At 44.7% G+C, this 24,260-nt stretch overlaps 1 protein-coding gene across 1 annotated transcript in view; it reads right to left on the reverse strand.

Annotated features, from left to right (window-relative positions):
• Nucleotides 1–24,260, reverse strand: part of ITGA9 (integrin subunit alpha 9) — a 367,242-nt gene that overhangs the window by 153,227 nt on the left and 189,755 nt on the right. Inside the window, exon 17 of the mRNA XM_052639038.1 lies at nt 18,277–18,353. Coding sequence (XP_052494998.1) covers nt 18,277–18,353 — 77 coding nt within the window. The remainder of the gene's footprint in view (nt 1–18,276; nt 18,354–24,260) is intronic.

Raw genomic sequence — 24,260 nt, forward strand, 5'->3', positions numbered from 1 at the left:
GCTTCTCAGGTGTGCCCAATCCACATACCTCTGCCACCACTCAGCTTCTCCTCCTGACCTTGGTTTCCCAGGATACATTCCCCAGTCATCTGGGCAAGACTTCAGCTGAATCCCTGGGTGACTTACAAAGCTTGTTCCAGACCCCCAACTAGCATCTATCTGGGCATTTTTCTCCTTTCAAATACTCTTTAAGAGTCCCTTGGATTAAAGACCTAAATGTATGACTAGAAACTATAAAAATTCTTAGAGGAAAACATAGGCAGAACACTCGATGACATAAATCAAAGCAAGATCCTCTATGACCCACCTTCTACAGTAATGGAAATAAAAACAAAAGTAAACAACTGGGACCTGATTAAACTTAAAAGCTTTAGAACAGCAAAGGAAACTATAAGCAAGGTGAAAAGACAACCCTCAGAATGGGAGAAACTAAAAGCAAATGAAACAACTGACAAAGGATTAATTTCTAAAATATACAAGCAGCTCATGCAATTCAATGCCAGAAAAACAAACAACCCAATCAAAAAGTGGGAAAAAGACTTAAACAGACATTCCTGCAAAAAAGACATACAGATGGCTAACAAACACATGAAAAGATGCTCAACATTGCTCATTATTAGAGAAATGCAATTCAAAACTACAATGAGATATCACCTCACACCGGCCAGAACGGCCATCATCAAAAAGTCTACATACAATAACTGCCGGAGAGGGTGTGCAGAAAAGGAACACTCTTGCACTGACGGTGGGAATGTAAACTGATACAGCCACTATGGAAGATGGTATGGAGATTCCTTAAGAAACTAGGATTAAAACTACCATATGACCCAGCAATCCCACTCCTAGGCATATGCCCTAAAGAAACCAAAATCGAAAAAGACACATGTATTCCACTGTTCATTGCAGCACTATTTACAATAGCTAGAACATGGAAGCAAACTAGATGTCCATCGATAGATGAATGGGTAAAGAAGCTGTGGTACATATACACAATGGGATATTACTGGGCCATAAAAAGGAATGCATTTGAGTCAGTTCTGATGAGGTGGATGAACCTAGAATCTATTATATAGAGTGAAGTGAGTTAGAAAGAGAAAGATAAATATCGTAGTCTAATGCATCTATACAGAATCTAGAAAAAATGATACTGAAGAATTTATTTTCAGGGCAGCAATGGAGAAACAGACATGGAGAATAGACTTACGGACACAGAGAGAGGGGAGGAGAGGGTGAGATGCATGGAAAGAGTACCATGGAAACTTACATTACCAGATGTAAAATAGATAGCCAACAGGAATTTGCTGTATGGCTCCGGAAACTCAAACAGGGGCTCTGTATCAACCTAGAGGGGTGGGATAGGGCGGGAGATGGGAGGGAGGTTCAAAAGGGAGGGGATATATGTATACCTATGGCTGATTCATGTTGAGGTTTGACAGAAAACAACAAAATTCTGTAAAGCAATTATCTTTCAATAAAAAAATTAATTAAAAAATAAAACAACTTGGACTGTAAGGATATCAAACCAGCCAATTCTAAGGAAATCAACCCTGAATGTTCACTGGAAGGACTGTTGCTGAAGCACTAATACTTTGGCCATATGATGCGAAGAGCTGACTCACTGAAAAAATCTCTGATGCTGGGAAAGATTGACAGCAGGAGGAGAAGGGGGCGGCAGAGGATGAGATGGCTGGATAGCATCACTGACTCAATGGACATGAGTCTGAGCAAAATCCAGGAGACAGTGGAGGACAAAGGAGCCTGGTGTCCTACAGTCCCTGGGGTCACAAAGAGTCAGAGATGACTTACAGACTGAACAATAACAACAAAGCTTTTGTTTTAAATCCATACCTTTAAGAAGCTTTAATATTTATATTGCTTGTGTCCTTAAAATCTGCATAAACCAATAATAATTCTCTGTTAAACAGAATATGCTATCTCTATGGGTGTAGGTTGTAACATTCTCTAATAGTGGGCTACTATGCATAGAGTTTGAGATGTGCTTCATATCTTGCCATGCTTTATGAATCCCTTCTAATCATGCAAAACAGGCCCGCATGGCTATTAACTCCAGAGATCATGGGGCACCTCTGTAAGGCATGTCAACTAAAACTTACAGCGGGTCAGGGAAGTGACTCCTGGGAGTAAGTTTCTGCTTTGAAAACCATTTATATGAAACCAGAAATATCTGTATCTCCAGCATACACACCCTCTTAGGATGGTTTTATGCTCATTAAAATAAGTGAAAAGTATTTACTAAGGTGAGCTGAGCTAAATCAGCGGTTTCCCTAGCAACATTCAGATCATCCATGTAAATATCTGTTACTTTAAAAAATAAATAATACGTCTACGTCCTCACTGACTTTGCTAGCATCAGTGTGGCCTCAACTTTGGCTCATTTAATAACTCATTTAGTTATAGAATCAGCATTTGCTTCAAAGGCTACTTTCTTATTAACGAGGCAAACATGAGAAGCCCAATGGCCCGCCTTGTCCCTTCAAGCAGCTTAGGCTCCCTCCTCCTGCCCCATCTGCTTAACCGTGAAAAGAACTGCTGGTTCCCAGTGAACAGAGGAATTCAAATCCTCATCAGCCTTGACTTGAGGAGTAGTTTCCGGAATCACTAAATCTTACAACATCTGGAACAAATCAGGTTCACTCACTGTAACAACTGGATTAAAGACAAAGAATACTTTGGGGGGCAGAGGAATTCCCCAAATTTGTGGGCTGCCCAGAGGTCTGATGTCATGGTGGGGATGGTGTGTGGTGATGGATGACCTGACCAGCAGTGGCCCGGTGCCACCCTGTGCCACACACGCCGCCCGTCAAACCCAGCCACCACACATTCAAAATGCAAACAGCGGACCTACATTTCACGGTCACTGGCAGGCCAGACAACTCAAGACAGTCCAAGTCAGCAGGACCACCAGAGTCCCTCCATGAGTAATTCTTAATGGCCATCATTCTTCCCTGTTTCTGGCTCAATAACCAAATAGAGGATGTAAATGGTCACAGACAATAAAGCATATTGAAATTACAAGTCTACTTGGATTTGGAACCTTCTTCCTGTGAGGTAAGCAGTCTCAGGGACCAGAGGAAAGTGGCTCTTTCCACCTGGGTCCCCAAAGGTAGAAACAAGAATAGACACAACAGGTGCAGCACTTTGAACAACCACAAATGGCCATGAGTCCACAAAGTGGCTGCCACATTCACCACAATGCCCAGGTTTTCTGCTTTGGACCTGAAGTGTTGGTTTTCGAGAGCTCACCTAAGCTGTTCAAGAGACAGTCAGCTGTGTCCTTAACAAACTCAAACAAGGAATGAATGCTTCAAGGAATTTACTTCATCACCAGGGTATTGTAGATACTGGGAGATACAGGGTCAGGCAAACACTTTCTCCAGTGGCATCTAAGGTGGGTCTCACATTAGAAAAATGGAAACGTAACATGACACCAGCCTTATAAGAAAGTCTCAGTCCTGGATACTAAATAAAAATCTTTTGTCTATTCCAGTAAGCAAAGCAAAATGTTTGTTTCTCCAACATGTATCTTTCCCCCAAATCAGGGAAAACTTCTAGAATTGGGGTTTTTTTTAACTGTTTTTGTGTCACCAAATACTCTTGGCAGTCTAGTGAACTGAATAGACCCCTTCTCAAAATGCTTTTAAATGCATAAAATGAAAGAGAGTTACAAAGAAACCAGCTATATAAAAATATAGTGATAATTTTGTTAAAAAATATGTGGTTTATGAATATGTGTTCTTTTCAGGATAACACTGAATAATAAGATTTGGGGTGGATCCTACTGCTTCCGTAACTTTGACACGGGGATGAATGTGAATGATACATTGAAATACCTTCAACACTGAAACGATATAAAAACATCAGTGATTTCTATACGTGACAGTCACAGGTCCTGCTAATATGACTCTGCTTTGTTGTCTACATTCATAATTGACTACGATGCTAAACTTCACCGTGATGCTAAATTTTACTCTGAAGTTAATGAAAATTAAGCTGTGACTGTTTCCCTAAGTTCACAGACCCCATGAATTCTATGCACAGACCACCAAGGGATTTGGACCAGGTTAGGAACCTCTGTCCTATGGCAGGTGAGAGGGAGGGACTGACTCAGTGCTAAGGAGTCACCAGTGATGATGAAAGGTCGGGTGGAGGGAGAGATGGATAGCATGCTCAGCCTCCGATACAGGGAGAAAAAGAAGTACATTTCTGAAAAGTGTAGGATAAGAGATTTGTAACTGCTGTTGGTTTCCTTCACCTTAATCCTTCTGTCCTGGGACTAACCATGAGCCATTTTTAAAACTGACGAACCTGGGGAGGCTGGACGGAGAGGTGTGTAAATGAGAATTTTCTCCTTCTTGGCTCAGGAAGTTAAACAGATTGTGTTTTTTCACACAAATCATAATTTTCTCCCAGAAAAAAAAATGAAAACTTAAAAAAAAAACTTTTTTTTTTCTTGAAGGAATACAATTGTGGACTGAAACAATGGCATTCACCTCTTGTTCAAATCTCATTATCACAGAAAACACTCTTAAAACAGAGGGAAAATGGCTGCTCACACCACCTGAATATCATGCATCTCTCATGCCCTGAGGACTATATCTGCCCTTGGCTCCCACTGGGAGGGTATTTTGCAGTGAAAGCCATCTCTCACAGGGGACCCTCTCCTTTATCCCAGTGTCTGGATAGCTCTCTTTAAAAACAAAGTCCTGGGGAAGAAACAACCAGAAGTAATCCTAAAAGACACAAAGTCCCACCTACCCCCTGTGGGGACCTTCTATCCATCACCCCACAGGCTTGGTTTTTAAAAATTCAGAAACCCTCCAATTCCAAGGCAGATAAAAGTCCAGCAGCAACTGTTTTTCCCTGCTCATATCTGATAAACATTGCATTTGGCTTCCTTTCGAAACCCACAGTTCTGAAAAGGATTGAGACTTCCTGGCCAGATCTAAGAAGGAACAAACTGTGAGGTGTGAGTTCTCCAGCATCTTAGGTGGGGTTCTCTGGCAGCAAGAATTCAGGTTGTTGTGGGGGATGCCACTGGAAGCAGGTGGTCTTGGGCAGAGTCTAGCCTTGACCCTTATTCATGGGGGGCTCTGGAGCACAAAACACAGCCTAGAAACACCAGTACTAGAGGCAAGAGGCTGGCTTTTTGTACCCTAAATCAGCCAGTCAATGGCTAGGGTTGCCCAGGGTGGGTGTAACCTCCCAGGCAAGGTGACCCCCGTGAAGCAAGGGCCCTTCTCCAGATCAGAGGAGGGGCAGCTGTGAGCCCTTGGCAGCCAACACTTAATGGCAGCTGGGAACAAGGCACCTGCACTCTTAAAGGGGTTCGTGACAGCCTTTTCCCAGCCTTGTCATTTTTAGGTCAAGATAACCTGGAATGGAGTCAAGGAGAAAGACTCATAAAATCTAGAAGGTCTTTACCTGTAATGTACGGGCAGCTCATGATCTACCCAAGCCTGTGTATCACCTTGACTCTGGAGGGAGGTTACTCTTAGGAAGAAAGCTGGCCTTTGTCTTCCTTCTGCCAAGAGAAGCAGGGTCACTTTCTGATTCGCCTAAGGTTGTATCAGGTGGCTCAGAACAAACTTGTGTGCATGCCCAGTCACTCAGTCGGACACAACTAACATTGGAGAGATGTTAATAAGAGGGCGTGTGCAAGAAAAATATGAGCAGGGGTAGGTTTACTTCAGAAAACAAAACAACTGTGCATCTTCGGAATTTGGCTTTTCTTCCAGTAACTAAGTCTGCCCCGGGATGGGTGAGTCTAGTGTTTGTGGCAAGAGACCAATACCACAGTCACACAGAATAAGCTGTAAAATCTTAGCAAAAAAAAAAAAGCACATGGCTCCCTGTTCACTCTTGATCTGACAGAAGTGAGGAATCTAGTTGCTACATTCTTTTGATAAATCTTTTTCTTAGGTTGAGTGTCCAGTGAGAAGGAAAATGACAGCCATATGATTTTGGCCCTGCTGGAAAGATGCTTATACATAAAACCTCTGACAGTTAGCCCTATTTGGAAGCCAAGGAAAATATTAGCAAAAATAAAAATAACTAAAAAATAAAAAACAATATTTTATTAGGTACCCCTGCGAGACAGGTCCAGCTTCCCAGGTGGCTGGAGAGGGAGCTATGAGCCTGGTCCCAGCCTCTTCTATGGTTGCCATGGTTACCCCTCAGCTCTGTCTTCAAGGCTCCTCTATGGATTCCCCATCCTCTTACCATCCAGATGGAAAATCTCAGTCAGTGTCTGCTCAGCGGGGGGAGGGCTGTCCCTGAAACCCGATATTCGTTGGAATGGATCGCTGCTGCTTAAGTGTGGTAGGGCCTCACACCAAAGCTGGTCCATTCTTTAGGAAGCTACAAATCAGATCCTCCTGGAGACAGGAAGGTATTTCCCACCTGGTTAGCAGCACGGCACTGTGAGAGCAAGGGCTCCCCAGGCCACCAGGGCCATTTAAAGTCAGAGGCCACAAAACACTGGACTTGGCCTCAGGAACCTCCTACAGGGCTTTTCTTCTTCTCTTGCTGCTCCATTGAACTTTCTTTCTAACCCCAGAAAAGTGACTCAAATCCCTGCCCACCAGCTTCTTGTTCTGCTGCTGAAATACTATTCTATCCATGAGAATCACTAACCACAAATAAACAGCGAGCTGGGCTTGTTTCCACCCTGTCAGAGTTACTTTGTAGGACAGTGGAGTTGCCAGCCGTCTGTGCCTCTCCCGAGTCAGGCTGCAGTCAGGGCTGCAAAACTGCGCAGCTGTGTGGCCTAGCTCCACCCAGGTCCCTCCTGAATGACAGACCGGGCAGAGGTCAGATCCTCTCTGCACAACATGTGCTGCAGACACTTCCCTCACCTGCCGTTTCTGCTGTCCTCAGGAAAATGCGGGACAAAGCTCCCAGCCCTGTACTTGACTTACGGGTATTCCCTACAGCCAAATTCCCTTCAGTAGGTGGGCAAAGCATAGTGATGCTTGGGAGAGAAGGGACAACAGAAACTGAGATGCGGACAAACACAACAGGAAATCAAGTTACCACGGTAACAAAGAAAGTCAGGAGTGGAAACGTGGAAAGGAAGCATCCCCAGGAAGACAGTGGAGAGAAGCTTCGGTGTCAAAACGTGGTTTTTGATACTCTCACTGGAAATTTCCAGAATGAATTCATCAACTGAGATTCTTTGAGAAAGTGGGTGAACAGATATCGTCTATGCCCCTATCACCCCCGTGAGACTTTTTCGAATGTTCCTGCTGATTTCCAGGTGCCAGGGTCTGAACCTTTCTGGATGAGAACACGGCTGCTGTCTGTTGCAGGCTATAAGGGCCCACCCAAGCCTAGAGTAGGTTTCAACCAACGACTCTCCATAGCTCATGTACAAACAACCCATCCCCTTTACCCCTCAGAGGCAATCATTTTAAGCTGTGCATTTCCCATCATTCCCCAGTGTTTCCCTGCAGGATGAAGATCCAATATCCTTTGTGCCACCTGGGTATGATAGGCTAACTGGTAGCCTCTTTATTCACATCCTTTGTCTTCTGACACACAGATCCTCCCATCAGGATGCAGAGTTTATTTCCCCATCCCTTGAATCTGGCTGGCCCTGTGTGTGACTTTGCTTCAGCTAACAGAATGTGGCAAAAAGTGAGAACAGACCAGTTTTGCGACAGACCTCATGAGATCTTGTGCATTGAGTTCTAGTTTTTGGACCCCTTCCCTGCCCCCAACAGCAACACCTAGCCAACCTGAAGTTGGCTACAGGTCCATATAGAAGCCCATGAGACCAGAAGACCCAAACAGCTGAGTCACAGAATCTGAAGCTGAATAAATGGTGTTTTTCCCCAAGGCATGAAGTTACACAGCAATAACTAACTGATACACTGGTGTATCAGTTCAGTTCAGTCACTAAGTTGTGTCCGACTCTTTGCGACCCCATGAATCACAGCACGCCAGGCCTCCCTGTCCATCACCAAGTCCCGGAGTTCACTCAGACTCACGTCCATCGAGTCGGTGATGCCATCCAGCCATCTCATCCTCTGTCATCCCCTTCTCCTCCTGCCCCCAACTCCTCCCAGAATCAGAGTCTTTTCCAATGAGTCAACTCTTTGCATGAGGTGGCCAAAGTACTGGAGTTTCAGCTTTAGCATCATTCCTTCCAAAGAAATCCCAGGGCTGATCTCCTTCAGAATGGACTGGTTGGATCTCCTTGCAGTCCAAGGGACTCTCAAGAGTCTTCTCCAACACCACAGTTCAAAAGCATCAATTCTTCGGCGCTCAGCTTTCTTCACAGTCCAACTCCCTGGTGTATAGTGCACCCTTAATAGTAGGCTTCCCTCTAAGTTTCTTTACTCCTCTACTTTTGTTCCCTGTACTTCTCAAATTATTTACACCCAAATCCTTGCCTGAGGGTCTGCTTGAGAGAGGAGTCAAATTCGGATAGGGTGGAGGGCCTCTTTCCTTGTGCTTCCAGGGAATTCCCTCATGTTCCTATGATGATAACAACCACAGTGAGTTACAATTACTGTTTCCATGTGTGTTTCCCCTTCTAGATCAAGAGCACCATGATGCAGTAGATTATATTCGTTTCCACCAAGCCTGTACCTCCACGAGAAGTACTCCATTGATATCTGCCATGTAGGTAAATGTATCAGCAGTTTATCACTTCTTATCAGGTGAGTAGACGTGTTCTGCAAAAGTGCTGCACCCTTTACTACCTCTTCCAGTGTGTGAATGTCTCTTTGTTTGCCTTACTCTGTTCGTCCCCTTCCTAGGGAGTTATATCTCACCCTTTGCCTTGCTAACTATAACAGAAGGACCACCCACAAGCCTATTCATCTTGATGTGGTCCTGAAATGTGGGGGAGACACCTACTGCCTCCTCAGAGAACCCCTATCAGAGGAGGGAGAAGAGAAGAGTGCAGATGAGGAATCCTTCGATTCTCATTCAAAAGGTTCTTTTCATTGGCGCATTTCACCTTTCTTTGAAGAACATACCACTGAAAAAAACCATTCCTGTTTCCAGAGATTCCAGAAACAGCCACTACAAAAGCCAGCTGCTCTCAATCAACACACTTCTTCTGCACTTTTTTGGTCCCACATCTCGGGCAGACGGTGAAGGGAAAAAAATATTGAATCACAAGGCTAATATTCTGGCAAGGGCAAAAGTTTTCCAGGATTCTGATCAGTCCTATTCATCTTCCTTTACAAAGAAGTAACAATAATGAGAGAAAAATCCAGCCTACACACATTAAGAATATCCTGACTTGATGCTTAAACCATCATTTGGACCCAGGAGAACTGGTGTCTGCAGTCTCTGGGGAGAAAAGCTTTTGAACAGCACCTCACATGTCAGACATCACGGGGGAGCATGACTGGATGGATAGGAGGGATCTTTGAGGATACATTTTTTTCACCCATCCACCTCCTTTCTGAATTGGGGCTTTCTACACAAAGGAAGCTTTATTCCCAGCTCCCCAGCCTTGGTCCTCCTTGTCTAGAATCAGCTGATTATGACACCCAACAGCAACTGAGGCCAGTGCACAGGAAGAGAGAAAGATGCAGAATTGGACATATCCAGCTTTGATCACCTCTACCCTGACCACTGTGAGCCCTTGAATTAGTAACTTGCCTCCTCAAGCCTCTGCATCCTCCCCACCAAAAAAAAAGTGTAATAATATTTACTTCTCAATGTCACTGACCAGATTAAATGAAATAATAATGATAGCTCTCATTGACTGAGTGTCTGCTATAATGTCAAGCTTTCAGAAGCAATTAAATATGTTTTAACTCACTAACTACTCAAAACAACTTTGCAAGATGGTGCTATTATACTCCCATTTTACAGATGAGAAAACAGAGGCAGAGGTGTGACACAACTTTCCCAAGGTTGTGCAGCTGGTAAGATACTGCAGAGAACACTATAGGGAAGCTAGTGCATGGTAGGAACCCAATAAACAGGAGTGTCTTCCCCTTCATATAAGAAGACAATGCTGCTGCTGCTAAGTCGCTTCAGTTGTGTCCGACTCTGTGTGACCCCATAGACGGCAGCCCACCAGGCTCCGCTGTCCCTGGGATTCTCCAGGCAAGAACACTGGAGTGGGTTGCCACCTCCTTCTCCAATGCATGAAAGTGAGAAGTGAAAGTGAAGTCACTCAGTCGTGTCCAACTCTTAGAGACCCCCTGGACTGCAGCCCACCAGGCTCCTCCATCCATGGGGATTTTCCAGGCAAGAGTACTGGAGTGGGGTGCCACTGCTTTCTCCTCTACACTATGCTATGCAGTCAATGATTCTGGTCTTTTTGCCATTTTTAAAAAGGTAAACAATTTACTTCAAACTCTAAATGGCCACCCCATCCTTCACCGTGATCCTGGGTATATTGATCCTCTTCTTGAAGACTGATTTTCCGTAGACATGAAAATGCCCATGAAAACCTGAGATACCCATGAAAACCTCCCCTCCAAGGGTTTAGGGAAATGCACTTGGTCCCCCATCTCCACCAAGATAATTGCATTACTAAGGCTACAGTCAGTCATAGGACCATTATATGTGGTCACTAGATGGTTCTTCCAACTTCATAAATATTCTTATTGTGCCTTTTTACTTCCCTTGAGAGTTCTTTCATTATAGGAGTTGCCTAGCTGGAAGGCACTGACATTTCCACTGGTCTCATATGAGATACATAAAAAAAAAATTCTTTTAACTTAGCTGCCATAGTGGATATTTCTCTTTTCCTTCTCTTAATCACGTGTGATATTCTCTTAGGTACTATAACTATTCAGACAAAAGAAATGAAACATAGTTGCATCATTTTACAAATGGAATTTTCTGTCCTATTTAAAGAAACTAAACAGCTTCCTCCTTATGCCTGGACATTTTGGAAATGGCATGTTTTAGAACAAGGCTCAAGACCATTAAAGATTGTAGACTTAATTGAAGAGTTGATTGTTTTAAGAGACAACAGGCCTGCCAGAATTCATGCTCTCTGGAGAGAAAAATAAAAACACCCATGAGTCCTGGTTACAGACAGCATTTCCTGGCTTGATCCCTGACCACTCGGGGTGACCCAATCACTCCCAGATGTCTTTCTCTCTTTTTTCACAACAAAGACTCCTCAATCTATGGGTTTTTGGCTGCTTCCCACAACACCTTGCACTGTGCTGTCTACCCAGTCATTGGAGGAACTTTTCTCTGTTATCCCTTGGCTTCAACCTTATAATACAGTGGATCACAGCTAACAGGAGAGCTAGGCTCTAAAGACAGCACAAAAGGCAAAAATTTTTGTTGAAACTGGCCCCTGGAAACCCTTGGGGAGGCACCAAGATGGAGATAAATATCTCTCATAAGCCTAACCTTGTCTAGGTGCTCCTGCACTGAGACCAAGGTGATGTCCAAGGACCTGAGCCAGGATGACTGAGATGATGGGAGAGTTGTTGTTCAGTCACTAAGTTGTGTCTGACTCTTTGTGACTCTATGAACTACAGCATGCCAGGCTCCTCCGTGCTTCACTATCTCCTGGAGTTTGCTCAAATTCAGGTCCACTGAGTTGGTGATGCTATCTAACCATCTCATCCTTGGCTGCCCCCTTCTCTTTTTGCCTTCAATCTTCCCCAGCATCAGTCTTTTCCAATGAGTCGGCTCTTCACATGGGAGAGTAGCTGACTCAAAAGTCAAGCTGCACACACTTTCTCTCAGTGGAGCAGAGAACCCAATGACCCACAGGCCCTCAGTCCCCTTGTCCTTGCCCCTTTCTCTCCCCCCATCCCTCTCTCCCCACCCCTTTGGTGTGCCCACCTGCATTCCTATTAGGTTAAATGCATTCATGCTATTATTCTGCTATACCCCCACTGGCTGCAGGACGAAATCTAAACTCATAGGTGTGTCACAATCTGGTGCTTCTCTCGCTTTCTCTATCTTACATGTTCCTGTGTCCTCCTGACCAGTGTTCAGTATTTTGGCCACAAACACCTTTATCACAAGCATTTCTGCGGCAAATATTTTTCTGCCAGATAACTAACTTGTCACAAGGCAACTTTTCCATAAAAGATAAAAGAATTGGTTGATTTACCTCACATAAATCTTAGCATTTATACTGCTCTATAAAGTGACAAGGATACAGGCAGTCTTAATGTGGTAGATGATAACAACTATATAAGCTGACTTGATAGGAAACCTGGTGATAAAACTTATTGGAAGTATGAAACAAGAAAAGGTAAAGCTGGATTGCCTATTATCCTAGAAAATGAAAACGTATCAGTTTGCAAATCCTTCAATGATTGGAAGGTACAGAGTTGAACCCACGTTTCCCATAGAACTTTGGAACGTCTATCAGTGAACATGTGACAAGATGCCAGGAACACACAACAGTGTAGAGGCTTTCACAACACAATGCAAAGCTCAGTTACAAATGTGCATCTGAGTATTTAGAAACTGGAGCCTCTCTAAATGGAGAAAGAAATCTTAACAGAAAAGAAAAAGTGCAATGCTCAACAGGAAAATGAATCACATTTTAAACGTATTCAAATATTCTGTTTTGCAAGTCTTTTAATTTTCATTATTCATTTTCAATGTTCCACTATGTCCTATTTAATGATGCTCTTTTATTTTTTCTCTTTACAGGAGAATTGCCTTACAATCAATTAGTTACATGTTGAAAACATCTGCAGCAAAAACGCTTGTAGCAAAGATGTTTACAGCAGAGGAGCTCATGCCAAAAATATCTCCTGACCACCTCCTTCACCCCAGATGCCTGCAGATCTGTATGGCAAGTCTCCCTTCCAGCCTCTGTGCCTCTGTTCATCTTTTCCCTCTGCTCAGAATGCCTGGAGGCATTCCCCTTGATTCCTTCTCTTGGAAGCTACTCCAGAGCCCCATGATGACCCATCTATCCCTCTCCTGGCACTAACCAGGCACTGACAGCACCCAGCTGTCCTCTCCCACCCACACTGGGCACTTGGGAGAACAGGGCCCAAATTTCTTCCCTGATTTGAACAATGAAGGAATGGACACCCCATCCCAGGCAATAACAAATCAATAACAGTAACCAAATCAGCTGACTTCTAGTTCAAGCCACTGAGTCTTAGTCAACCAAATTCAGACCTTGGCTTCCATACGCAGTTTACTGACTGTACCTTCTCTCTCTCTGTGCCTGGCTCTGCACAAAGATCTGGTGAAATTCAAAGTAACTGAAACCCTGGGCGTGGTTTTGTATCTCTACTTATCCAATTACCAGTTAATGTTTCTCTGATGGCTCCCTTGGGGGCAACTATGGGCCCAAGAGTATAATGAAGGTTTGTTTAATGGGGGATCCAGCCTAAAGGCTATTTTCAGAGACCAAGGGGCCTTTTGGGAAATAACTCATCCGAGGGAGAGGCTCAGTGATTTGGTCCAAAGATATTGCTTCGGAGATTTGAAAAATCTCCTCCACCGATCTCTACGTATTGTGTATGAGTTGTAGGAAGATGGAACTACAAGAAAGGCTGAAATAGTCCCCAAAACTATAAGGTACCAGAAGAGTAACAGGGCGATCCTGCTCATTATGTAGCAGAATAGATTGCATTATGGTTCCAATTTTTCACCCCTCTCTAAATTTGTCTCCTTTGCTATGTGACTGTAGTTCTTCTTACTGAAAAGGCAAAGCATAACTTCTGTCCCTTGATTTTGAGTTTGGGCACATGACTTGCTGTGACCATTAGAACAAGGTTGAAGTTAAGAATACACCAGTTGTAAGCCTATGCCTTGAGAGTTATTGCATGTTTCTGCTTGCCCTTTTATACTGGTGCCATGCCATGAGAAGAATATACTGAGTCTATACCAGACCACCTAACCTGCCTCTTGAGAAATCTGTATGCAGGTCAGGAAGCAACAGTTAGAACTGGACATGGAACAACAGACTGGTTCCAAATAGGAAAAGGAGTACATCAAGGCTGTATATTGTCACCCTGCTTATTTAACTTATATGCAGAGAGTACATCATGAGAAATGCTGGGCTGGAAGAAACACAGCTGGAATCAAGATTGCCAGGAGAAATCTCAATAACCTCAGATATGCAGATGACACCACCCTTATGGCAAAGTGAAGAGGAACTGAAAAGCCTCTTGATGAAAGTGAAAGTGGAGAGTGAAAAAGTTGGCCTAAAGCTCAACATTCAGAAAACGAAGATCATGGCATCTGGTCCCATCACTTCATGGGAAACAGATGGGGAAACAGTGGAAACAGTGTCAGACTTTATTTTGGGGGGCTCCAAAATCACTGCAGATGGTGACTGCAGCCATGAAATTAAAAGACGCTTACTCCTTGGAAGAAAAGTTATGACCAACCTAGACAGTATATTCAAAAGCAGAGACTTTACTTTGCCAACTAAGGTCCGTCTAGTCAAGGCTACAGTTTTTCCTGTGGTCATGTATGGATGTGAGAGTTGGACCGTGAAGAAGGCTGAGCGCCAAAGAATTGATGCGTTTGAACTGTGGTGTTGGAGAAGACTCTTGAGAGTCCCTCGGACTGCAAGGAGATCCAACCAGTCCATTCTGAAGGAGATCAACCCTGGGATTTCTTTGGACGGAATGATGCTAAAGCTGAAGCTCCAGTACTTTGGCCACCTCATGCGAAGAGCTGACTCATTGGAAAAGACTCTGATGCTGGGAGGGATTGGGAGCAGGAGGAGAAGGGGACGACCGAGGATGAGATGGCTGGATGGCATCACCGACTCGATGGACGTGAGTCTGAGTGAACTGCGGGAGATGGTGATGGACAGGGAGGCCTGGCATGCTGCGATTCATGGGGTTGGAAAGAGTCGGACACGACTTAGCGACTGAACTGAACTGAGGCCATTGGTTCCAGCAGGATGGTGAAAGACACATGAAGTAGAGCTGAACTGAGTTACTTGAGCCTAGCGGAGATCCCCCTCCCTTCTGTTGAACCCCAAATTCGTAAGAAAGTCAACCAGGATCCAGCTAAATCAAGCCAGGACCAGCCAACCCTCAGTCGACCTACAGATCCAGGAGGAAAAAAATGATTTTAAGCCACTGAGTTTTGAATGGTTTGTTACACAGTACTTTTCTGCGGTTCCATCTAGCTGATACATATAGGACTTTGGGTCCTGGCCAACCACACCAGTTGTTCTAGTATTACTGGTAACTGGGCCCAGAGAGCAGATCCAATTCTGACCAATACTGGGAGGCCAGGGTCAGGCAACAGAGCCAACTTTAAGGATAATGACCACGAGCCTTGGGTTTTACTTCTTAACATATGAAGAGCACAATGTAACAGAGATGGATTTGACCATGCACTGACAGGGAGCAAGAACATCAGAACTTTTCTAGTATTAAACTGAGAGCAAGTGAATATTTTCCCACCCCATGAAGTTTTCAGTGATCTAAAATAAATGTCCACTATATATAAACTGCCTCAAGATAAAAAAAATCCATATATTTTTGTTTCATGTTCCTTTTCCCCTAAAATACTTTCTGGAAGACTTTTCTAAAGCTAAAAGTTGTGATCTGATAACTTATGAACCTTCCTTAGAATTGGTTTCTCTCATAGGTTCCAGAAGATCCTTCTTACTAATGTTAAACAAAGCCACAGTCATCAAGACAGTATGCTACTGGCACAAAGACAGAAATATAGATCAATGGAACAAAATAGAAAGCCCAGAGATAAATCCACGCACCTACGGACACCTTATCTTTGACAAAAGAGGCAAAAACATACAATGGCGAAAAGACAATCTCTTTAACAAGTGGTGCTGGGAAAACTGGTCAACCACTTGTTAAAGAATGAAACTAGAACACTTTCTAACACCGCACACAAAAATAAACTCAAAATGGATTAAAGATCTAAATGTAAGACCAGAAACTATAAAACTCCTAGAGGAGAACATAGAGAAAACACTCTCCGATATAAATCACAGCAGGATCCTCTATGACCCACCTCCAAGAATATTGGAAATAAAAGCAAAAATAAACAAATGGGACCTAATTAAAATTAAAAGCTTCTGCACAACAAAGGAAACTATAAGCAAGGTGAAAAGACAGCCTTCGGAATGGGAGAAAATAATAGCAAATGAAGCAACTGACAAACAACTAATCTCAAAAATATACAAGCAACTCCTGCAGCTCAATTCCAGAAAAATAAACGACCCAATCAAAAAATGGGCCAAAGAACTAAACAGACATTTCTCCAAAGACATACAGATGGCTAACACACACACGAAAAGATGCTCAACATCACTCATTATTAGAGAAATGCAAATCAAAACCACAATAAGGTACCATTTCATGCCAGTCAGAATGGCTGCGATCCAAAAGTCTACAAGCAATAAATTCTGGAGAGGGTGTGGAGAAAAGGGAAGCCTCTTATACTGTTGGTGGGAATGCAAACCAGTACAGCCACTATGGAGAACAGTGTGGAGATTCCTTTAAAAACTGGAAATAGAACTGCCTTATGACCAGCAATCCCACTGCTGGGCATACACACCGAGGAAACCAGAACTGTTAAGAGACACGTGTACCCCAATGTTCATCACAGCACTGTTTATAATAGCCAGGACATGGGAGCAACCTAGATGTCCAGCAGCAGACAAATGGATAAGAAAGCTGTGGTACATATACACAATGGAGTATTACGCAGCCATTCAAAAGAATACATTTTAATCCGTTCTAATGAGGTAGATGAAACTGGAGCCTATTATACAGAGTGAAGTAAGCCAGAAAGAAAAACACCAATACAGTATACTAACGCATATATATGGAATTTAGAAAGATGGTAACGATAACCCTGTATGCGAGACAGCAAAAGAGACACAGATGTATAGAACAGTCTTTTGGACTCTGTGGGAGAGGGAGAGGGTGGGATGATTTGGGAGAATGGCATTGAAACATGTATAATATCATATATGAAACGCATTGCCAGTCCAGGTTCGATGCATGATACAGGATGCTCAAGGCTGGTGCACTGGGATGACCCAGAGGGATGGTACGGGGAGGGAGGGTGGAGAGGGGTTCAGGATGGGGAACATGTGTACACCTGTGGTGGATTCATGTTGATGTATGGCAAAACCAATACAATACTGTAAAGTAATTAGCCTCCAATTAAAATAAATAAATTTATATTTAAAAAAATAAAGACAGACCTTTCACTTTGTGCAATTCACTGAAAAAAAATTCCAATATCCACTTATCAGATTGAAATAATTTTCTAAGCTTGGAAAAACATGTACTTTAATGTACTACACTAAGTTCTAAGTAAAAGTAATGTCAATTAATATTTAAGAGATTTGGAGGAGTATGTATGTGTGCATGTGTGTGTGTGTGTGTTTGGGGAGGTGGTTTACATCACCTTCCCCTGATAAATGCAAACAAATGAAGAATTATCTTAGTATAACTTTCCTTTGATGAATAGTAGATTATTTGTCAACAGAAGTAAAAGTGTCTAGTGCAGTTACTGGTTCATGATTGGATATTTCTTTCACTCCCCCCAAACTTAACTCTCACAGTTGAGGCATACAGTATGGATTTCAGAGGATACCTATCAACACCAATGACTATTGTTGAGAAATGGTAATAATTAGTATGGAAGTTAAAACTTTCTCAGAACGAATTGTCTCAAAAGGAACCCATTCTCTGATGTGGCTAAATGACTCAGGACCAGCGTCTTCATCCTAAAAGATGACTGAAATAAAAGGCTGACAGAGAGAAAACAGGAAGGCCTTTACAGAAGGTTCACCTTTAGCAGAGGGCTCACGTCCTGTGGAAGGAAGCCCTGCTCCAGGAGAGAGGCCATGTGTCCCCTCATCAGGACAGCTGCACCTCTCCTCCACCCCCTCCTGTCACAGAACCCTTACTTATTGTTAAAGCAGATGCTTTAAGTGAGAAAAATAAAAAGAACCTTTATATAGTAATAAACTGGATCATATGAGTTGTCTCAAACAGTTAAATATTGGCCATTTCATATGGTTCAACTTAATACAATGAGTAAACCTAAAATATATCTCCCAACATACACACATCAAAAATACTCAGGAAAATTAGACATATAAAATTCCAATTGTGAGACGTGTGAGACTGTAAACAAAACCAAACCCAAACCATCCCCCCCAAAAAAATACCTGTTGTTAAAATTACAGTATAATATAATTTTCTTATACTACAACTATTCATTTTAAACCCACAAACTGTATTTACCCTCTTCAGTAGGGAAATTTGCACATATAGACTTTGAGCCTGGAGCCAGAACTTCTTAGAACAAGGTGGAGAAGGGGGCACAGCTCACCTGGAGAGTAACAGATGACCCTGCAGCTGCAGGTCGGCAGCACAGTCCTCGGATCGGCAATTCCTTTCAAACACAGTCTGTGAGGGAGACAGGAGAGGAAGGGTGGGAACAGGAGTTAGTGGCAAATGAGTAAATAACAACCAATCACTTCCTCCCAAATCAGCGGGAATTCTTCCTGTGAGCCTGTAACCAAACACACGTCTGTGTGCCCAGACCTGGGCACTGGCACTGAGCCCAAATAATACCGAAACATTAGAGTCTGGAGTACAGAAAGGCTTAATACAGAGCCAAGCAAGAAGACAGGTGGCTCACGCCTTAAAAGCTCTTGAACTCCCCAAAAGTTCTCAGCAAAGCTGTTTTAGAGGACAGGTGAAGGAGGGGTGGGGTTAACTGTCACAAACTTCTTCGTGAGGTCAGCTCACCATGTTCTCATAAACCCCCACCGGAATCAATGTTATTCTCTGTCAAGGTTCGAAGGCTCAACTTCCAAGTTTAACCTCCAAGGGCCAGGCCTGCCTATGAGGAGGGGTCCCCACGTAGGCCTGTCCCCCTGCCCGGAGCACTGGTCCAGCCCCCAGCCCAGGTCGACCCGCCAGTGCCCAGCCCAGCTGAGGAGGTGGATCTCAGCCCAAGACGCCCTCACAGATGGTTCCCCAGACCCCACCTGGCCGTCATCCCAGAGGGAGCCAGGTGCCCAGCACCTGGCAGCCCTCAGGGTCCTCAGGCCACCCAAATGGGGGCCAGATTCCTCAGACCTTGACCCATGAGGACGCCCGCCACCGTTAGACTGCGAGCTGGGGGTGGGGAGAGGCTCACCGCCTCCTCCAGGCCTGGACCAAGGCCAATGGGTGGCCACGGCCAATGGCTCTGTAGCCCGCAGGACACAGCCCTCAGCCTGTCCCCGGGGTCCAGCTCACCTGCTGCCTGAGTACAGAGGGCTGGAGGCCCAGGAGGCTGAGGGCCACCTCTTACTGCGCTCTCCACCTAGAGGACCAAAGTCCTACTGACCGTTGGCGGAGAGGGACCTCTAACCGTCACGCTCTCCAGTCTCGCGTTAATGTGCCAGTGGTCTCGCGGGAATGGCTGCGCCCCCGCCCCGCCCCTATTACAGTTCCCACAAGCCCCCCCGCCTCCAGGGAGCCACCTGTCTCCACAATAAGGAGTCCTCAGCACTTAACCCGGAAATCCAAGTCGGGGGTGCCCTTGACCACAGAGCGCAACCCCTTATCTGATTCATTTCTCAGGCGATTCAAGTGCTACTTCAAGTAGTTTTTTCAAGAAAGGTACCCAACAGGTGTTCTTCCCATCTTTGAGAAGATCTTCAAATGCTCTCAGATAGGAGTGAATAATAACGCAGTCAAGACAAAGAACTCTTAGATTACAGTCCAGACCTGTCCCTCTGCTCTCCTGGGGAGGCAGATAATCTGTATTTGAGATGGGTTCTGCCAGAGTGAGGAGACCATGTTATAATTTTAATTCCAAACAGGAAAGTCAAAGGCAATTATTAGATGCTGAGGCTGAGGGCACCACAACAGGCTGAAGGGATCCTGTCTCGGTGGGGCAGCTAAGCTAAATCGCTTCAGTCGTGTCCGACTCTGTGTGACCCCATGGACAGCAGCCCACCAGGCTCCTCTGTCCACAGGATTCTCCAGGCAAGAATACTGGAGTGGGGTGCCATTTCCTGTCTCGGTGGGGCAGCTGGTAGTTATCCGGACAGAGTGTCCTTTCTCTAACAGGGCTGGGCCTTGAGGGCCAAACCCCACCTAGTTCTGGGACTCAATGCTCACTGTGCCAAACTGGACATCTTTCCAGGGGGCTTGCAGTGTGTGCCTGAACTGGGCTTCTCTGTGGAGAGTGGCCAGGAATAAGTAGTGGCTCTGGGGAGGAGTTAAGGGTTTTCTTCTTTCTGTGGGACCCAGTGGGCTTGTCCATCCCTCCCTCCATCTGCTCTCAGAAACTCTGATGTTTCAGGCTGCCTGCGTCCATGCTGACAGAGACTCTTCATTATTGTTCATTGCTCTAACCGCTTCAGTAGGATTCTGGAGAGAAAAGACTGTGGTTGTTTTTTAGTTGGCATCTACATTCACTACTCAACTTCCCCATCATCACTCCTCATATGTGTGGATCCTCCTCCAACACACACAGAGAACACAGTTCCAGGTGACCTGTTTTCCTCCCCAAGGACAAGTCCGGGCAGCTTCTCAGAGCATCCATGTGGACTCCAGCAAATGTGCTGGCCAAAGAACAGTCTAGACCCAACCAGACAGAGTAATTTTGCTTATGGAAATTCATATTTCTGTGTCACATTTCCAAGAGAATAATGTGTCCCAGCCAACATTCCCTGCCTTGAGTGTGGGGGAAAAAAAAACTCATGAAAGTCTCGGGCAGAAAGAGGACATTCCCACGTTCTTTTGGACAATACTGGGGGCAAGAAGAGAGCCAAATTTCCAAGATTTTGAGAGAAGGCATTTGTGCTTTATTGGCCATCTCAATTAAGGAGAAAACAAAAAGTGGATGTGAGGTCTACACGAATATCTCAGGTGCAAGTAGAAGGCTTTCTGAGGTTAAAAATGAGGAGAAACACAAAAAGTGGCTTCACCACCAACATAATGAAACTCTGGGCTGAAGGGCCCTCACTGACATGCTCCCACTGCAGTCTTGCATCTTACTTTCTATTCATAATGTTACTGGATTTTCCCCAAAAGAAACTCTCCTCCCAAATCCTAATAACCTTTAGACTCCACTAAACCCAGCTCTGCCCCTGGTCACAGGCTTCTCTTTGCAAGTATTTCTCCCATTTTACAGGCAAGAGATGGTCTGACTTCCCGCCTTTGGAGGTAGAGTGGGATGGGTAGAACGTGAAAACTGACAAAGCGGAAGTGACCTACAGCCACCCATGACACACAATCTGGCAAGATCCAGTCCCTGCCCTCCTCAGCTCCCTCACCATGGCTCTCTCATGCCAACCACCCTCAGTCTGCCTTTATACCTTCACAGCTCAGGGCCTCCTCACAGGCTGATCCCAAAGACCTCCACCAGGTTCATCTGGTATGTGTCCTCACCCTTCAGTCAGCAAACCAAAACCACATCCCTGAGCCCTCAGAGAGCTGAGGCTCTGTCACAAGTTCTGGTGGTTCATGCACTTTTCCTTTGACTGCTCATCTTGACTGTAACTAATTTATTTTATCATTAGGTGCTTCCTGTTTCTCTCCCCTGCTGAAATGATGCTCCATGAGGATGGAGGATTGTATTGGTCTTCTTCACCCCCATGTGTGCCGTCAGAGCCTGCTGTGTAGAATGTGCCCAGCCAACAGTGGAGGACCCCACATGCTCTGAGAGATGGGGTAACCCCTGGAATGTGAGCCAATGCAAACAACCTGCTCATCAACACAAACCTGTAGCTTCCCAGCAAAGCACTGTCCCTCAGCTACAAGCAAGGGCAGAGCCTCCCCGTGAGGAACTTGTTGCTTTGGTCGGACTTTCCCTCGTCCTCTACTCTCTATTTCCTGTCCTGCAAACTAACTTCTCTGGCTTAAGTCCTCCAATGCCGTTGAACTTCCATCCAACAAAGGTAAGCACTGAGTCTGCCATATGCACACTCACTCACACACACACATACACACACACATTAGGTGAGTGTTTACACTGATCAGCTAAAATTAAGCACAAACTCTAGTGAGAAGATAAGCTCAAGCTTAGAAGTTAATCCAGGACTTAATCTGCATATTTACAAAATGAAAAAAATAACAGCATCAGGGAGCTTGTGGCTATTACGTTGTTCTTGTTTTAGACATCACTGTGCATCACTGTCTACAGCAGCAAATGTGAGTGACAATGACACTTTGTAAGAGCGAGCGCCATGAAGTTTCCTGAGTTGATGGTGCAGTAAGACGACCACAGAGACAGGGTTGAAGACCATGTGTGTGTGTTTGTGTGTAGACAACTATACATTCTAAAAATCAATGCACAATGTCTCCTGTTGCACTCTATACAGTGTGACCCTGACCTCCTTCCATACAGAGGTGGGTTAACTCTCCACCCCTTGAATCTAGGCGGATTTGTGGCTGCAGAGAAAGCGGTGCTTTGCAATTTCCAGGCCTAGTCATCACAAGTACTCGAGCTTCCGCTGAGTTCTCTTGGGGCATTTGCTCTTACAATGTAGCTACTACTTTGCAAGAAAGCCCAAGCCTCCCATGGAGAGGCCCACATGGACAGAAATTGACCAGCAGTATCAACTCAAGGCCACAGGAGTCAGCCAGCATTGAAGTAGGTCCCCCAGCCCAACCGAGCTGCCCCAGCTCACATGACATGGAACAGAAGTGAGCTGCCCTGCCCAAGCCCTGACAAATTTCAAATTCATGAATAAAGTGAATGACTGCTGTTATCTTAGGCCACTATGTTTTGGGATAGTTTGTTATACAGCAAGAGATTAATGGAATACTCAACCTATAGCCTCCCCTACTTTGGGGAATGGTGTGAACAAAAGTGGGCCATGCAGTCCAAGCACTGGTAAAGCCTTGGCTTAGGCAAGACCCTCCCCAGGCTGGGAATGAAGTTGTCTTATAGGTAAAATATGAAGACAGCAGCAAATCAAGAGACTCACATCATGCATCTTGGAGACTTAAGTGGAAACTCAGAGATCCTGCACTTGGGTCTCCCTAGGCAAGGGACAATTTTGTTTCTCAAGGAACTGAGACACATCTCTCTGGGGCAGAAACATGGGCAGACTGAAGCCTTAGAATGCTAGCTGATGGCATAGCTCCCAGGAGCAAGTATAAACTATTTCTCCTGTTCAAAGTGGAAGGAGTGCATGTTCTCCCTGAAGCCAGTAGGCCAAACTAACAAATTTTCAGCCTCTCTTCTGCCCGCTTCTACGTGTTTCCCTAATCCTCTGGGCAAACACAAGCTCTGGTGCCTAAATCAGGCAATCTCAATCCAGCTCAGAAGCAACCTCTCCACTCCCTCCAGCCTCAACTCTACTTGGGAAAGACTTGTCAATTTTTTTTTTTAACCTGGAAGCAGCCTTTCTGGAAAATGGAAACAGAGCTAAGAAGCCATCATCTCTGACTCCTCTCTGGTTCAGTTCAGTTCAGTTCAGTCACACAGTCATATCTGACTCTTTGCAACCTCATGAATCGCAGCATGCCAGGCCTCCCTGTCCATCACCACCTGCCGGAGTTCACTCAAACTCATGTCCATCGAGAGTCAGTGATGCCATCCAGCCATCTCACCCTCTGTCGTCCCCTTTTCCTCCTGCCCCCAATCCCTCTCAGCATCAGAGTCTTTTCCAATGAGTCAACTCTTCGCATGAGGTGGCCAAAGTACTGGAGTTTCAGCTTTAGCATCATTCCTTCCAAAGAACACCCAGGGCCGATCTCCTTTAGAATGGACTGGTTGGATCTCCTTGCAGTCCAAGGGACTCTCAAGAGTCTTCTCCAACACCACAGTTCAAAAGCATCAATTCTTTGGCACTCAGCTTTCTTCACAGTCCAACTCTCACATCCATACATGACCACTGGAAAAACCATAGCCTTGACAAAGTAATGTCTCTGCTTTTCAATATGCTATGTAGGTTGGTCATAACTTTTCTTCCAAGGAGTAGCGTCTTTTAATTTCATGGCTGCAGTCACCATCTGCAGTGATTTTGGGTCTGGTTAAATCCCTTCTTTCAAGAGATGACCGTTTCCTCTGACTTTGTGCTCTGGACACCCAGCAGCCTCCTCAGTCTCAAGGACTAGATCTCCACGCTGGCTCCTTCCTCACCCTGAGCTTCACCTCAGCTTTTTCTGGACAATATACTTTTCTTTTCAAAATCCTTTCTCCAGCTTCTCCCCCAGTCCTTACTGTTCTTCTTTTAGAGGAAGGTTGCCAGATTTTTCTGTAATAGGCCAGATAGTGAATATTTTCAACCTAGTGAGCCATGTGGTCTCAGCTACAACTGTTCAGTTCTGTTGCTAAAGCAAAAGCAGACATATTTAAAGAAA

Source organism: Budorcas taxicolor, chromosome 1 (genome assembly GCF_023091745.1).
Source record: "Budorcas taxicolor isolate Tak-1 chromosome 1, Takin1.1, whole genome shotgun sequence".
NCBI lineage: Eukaryota > Metazoa > Chordata > Mammalia > Artiodactyla > Bovidae > Budorcas > Budorcas taxicolor.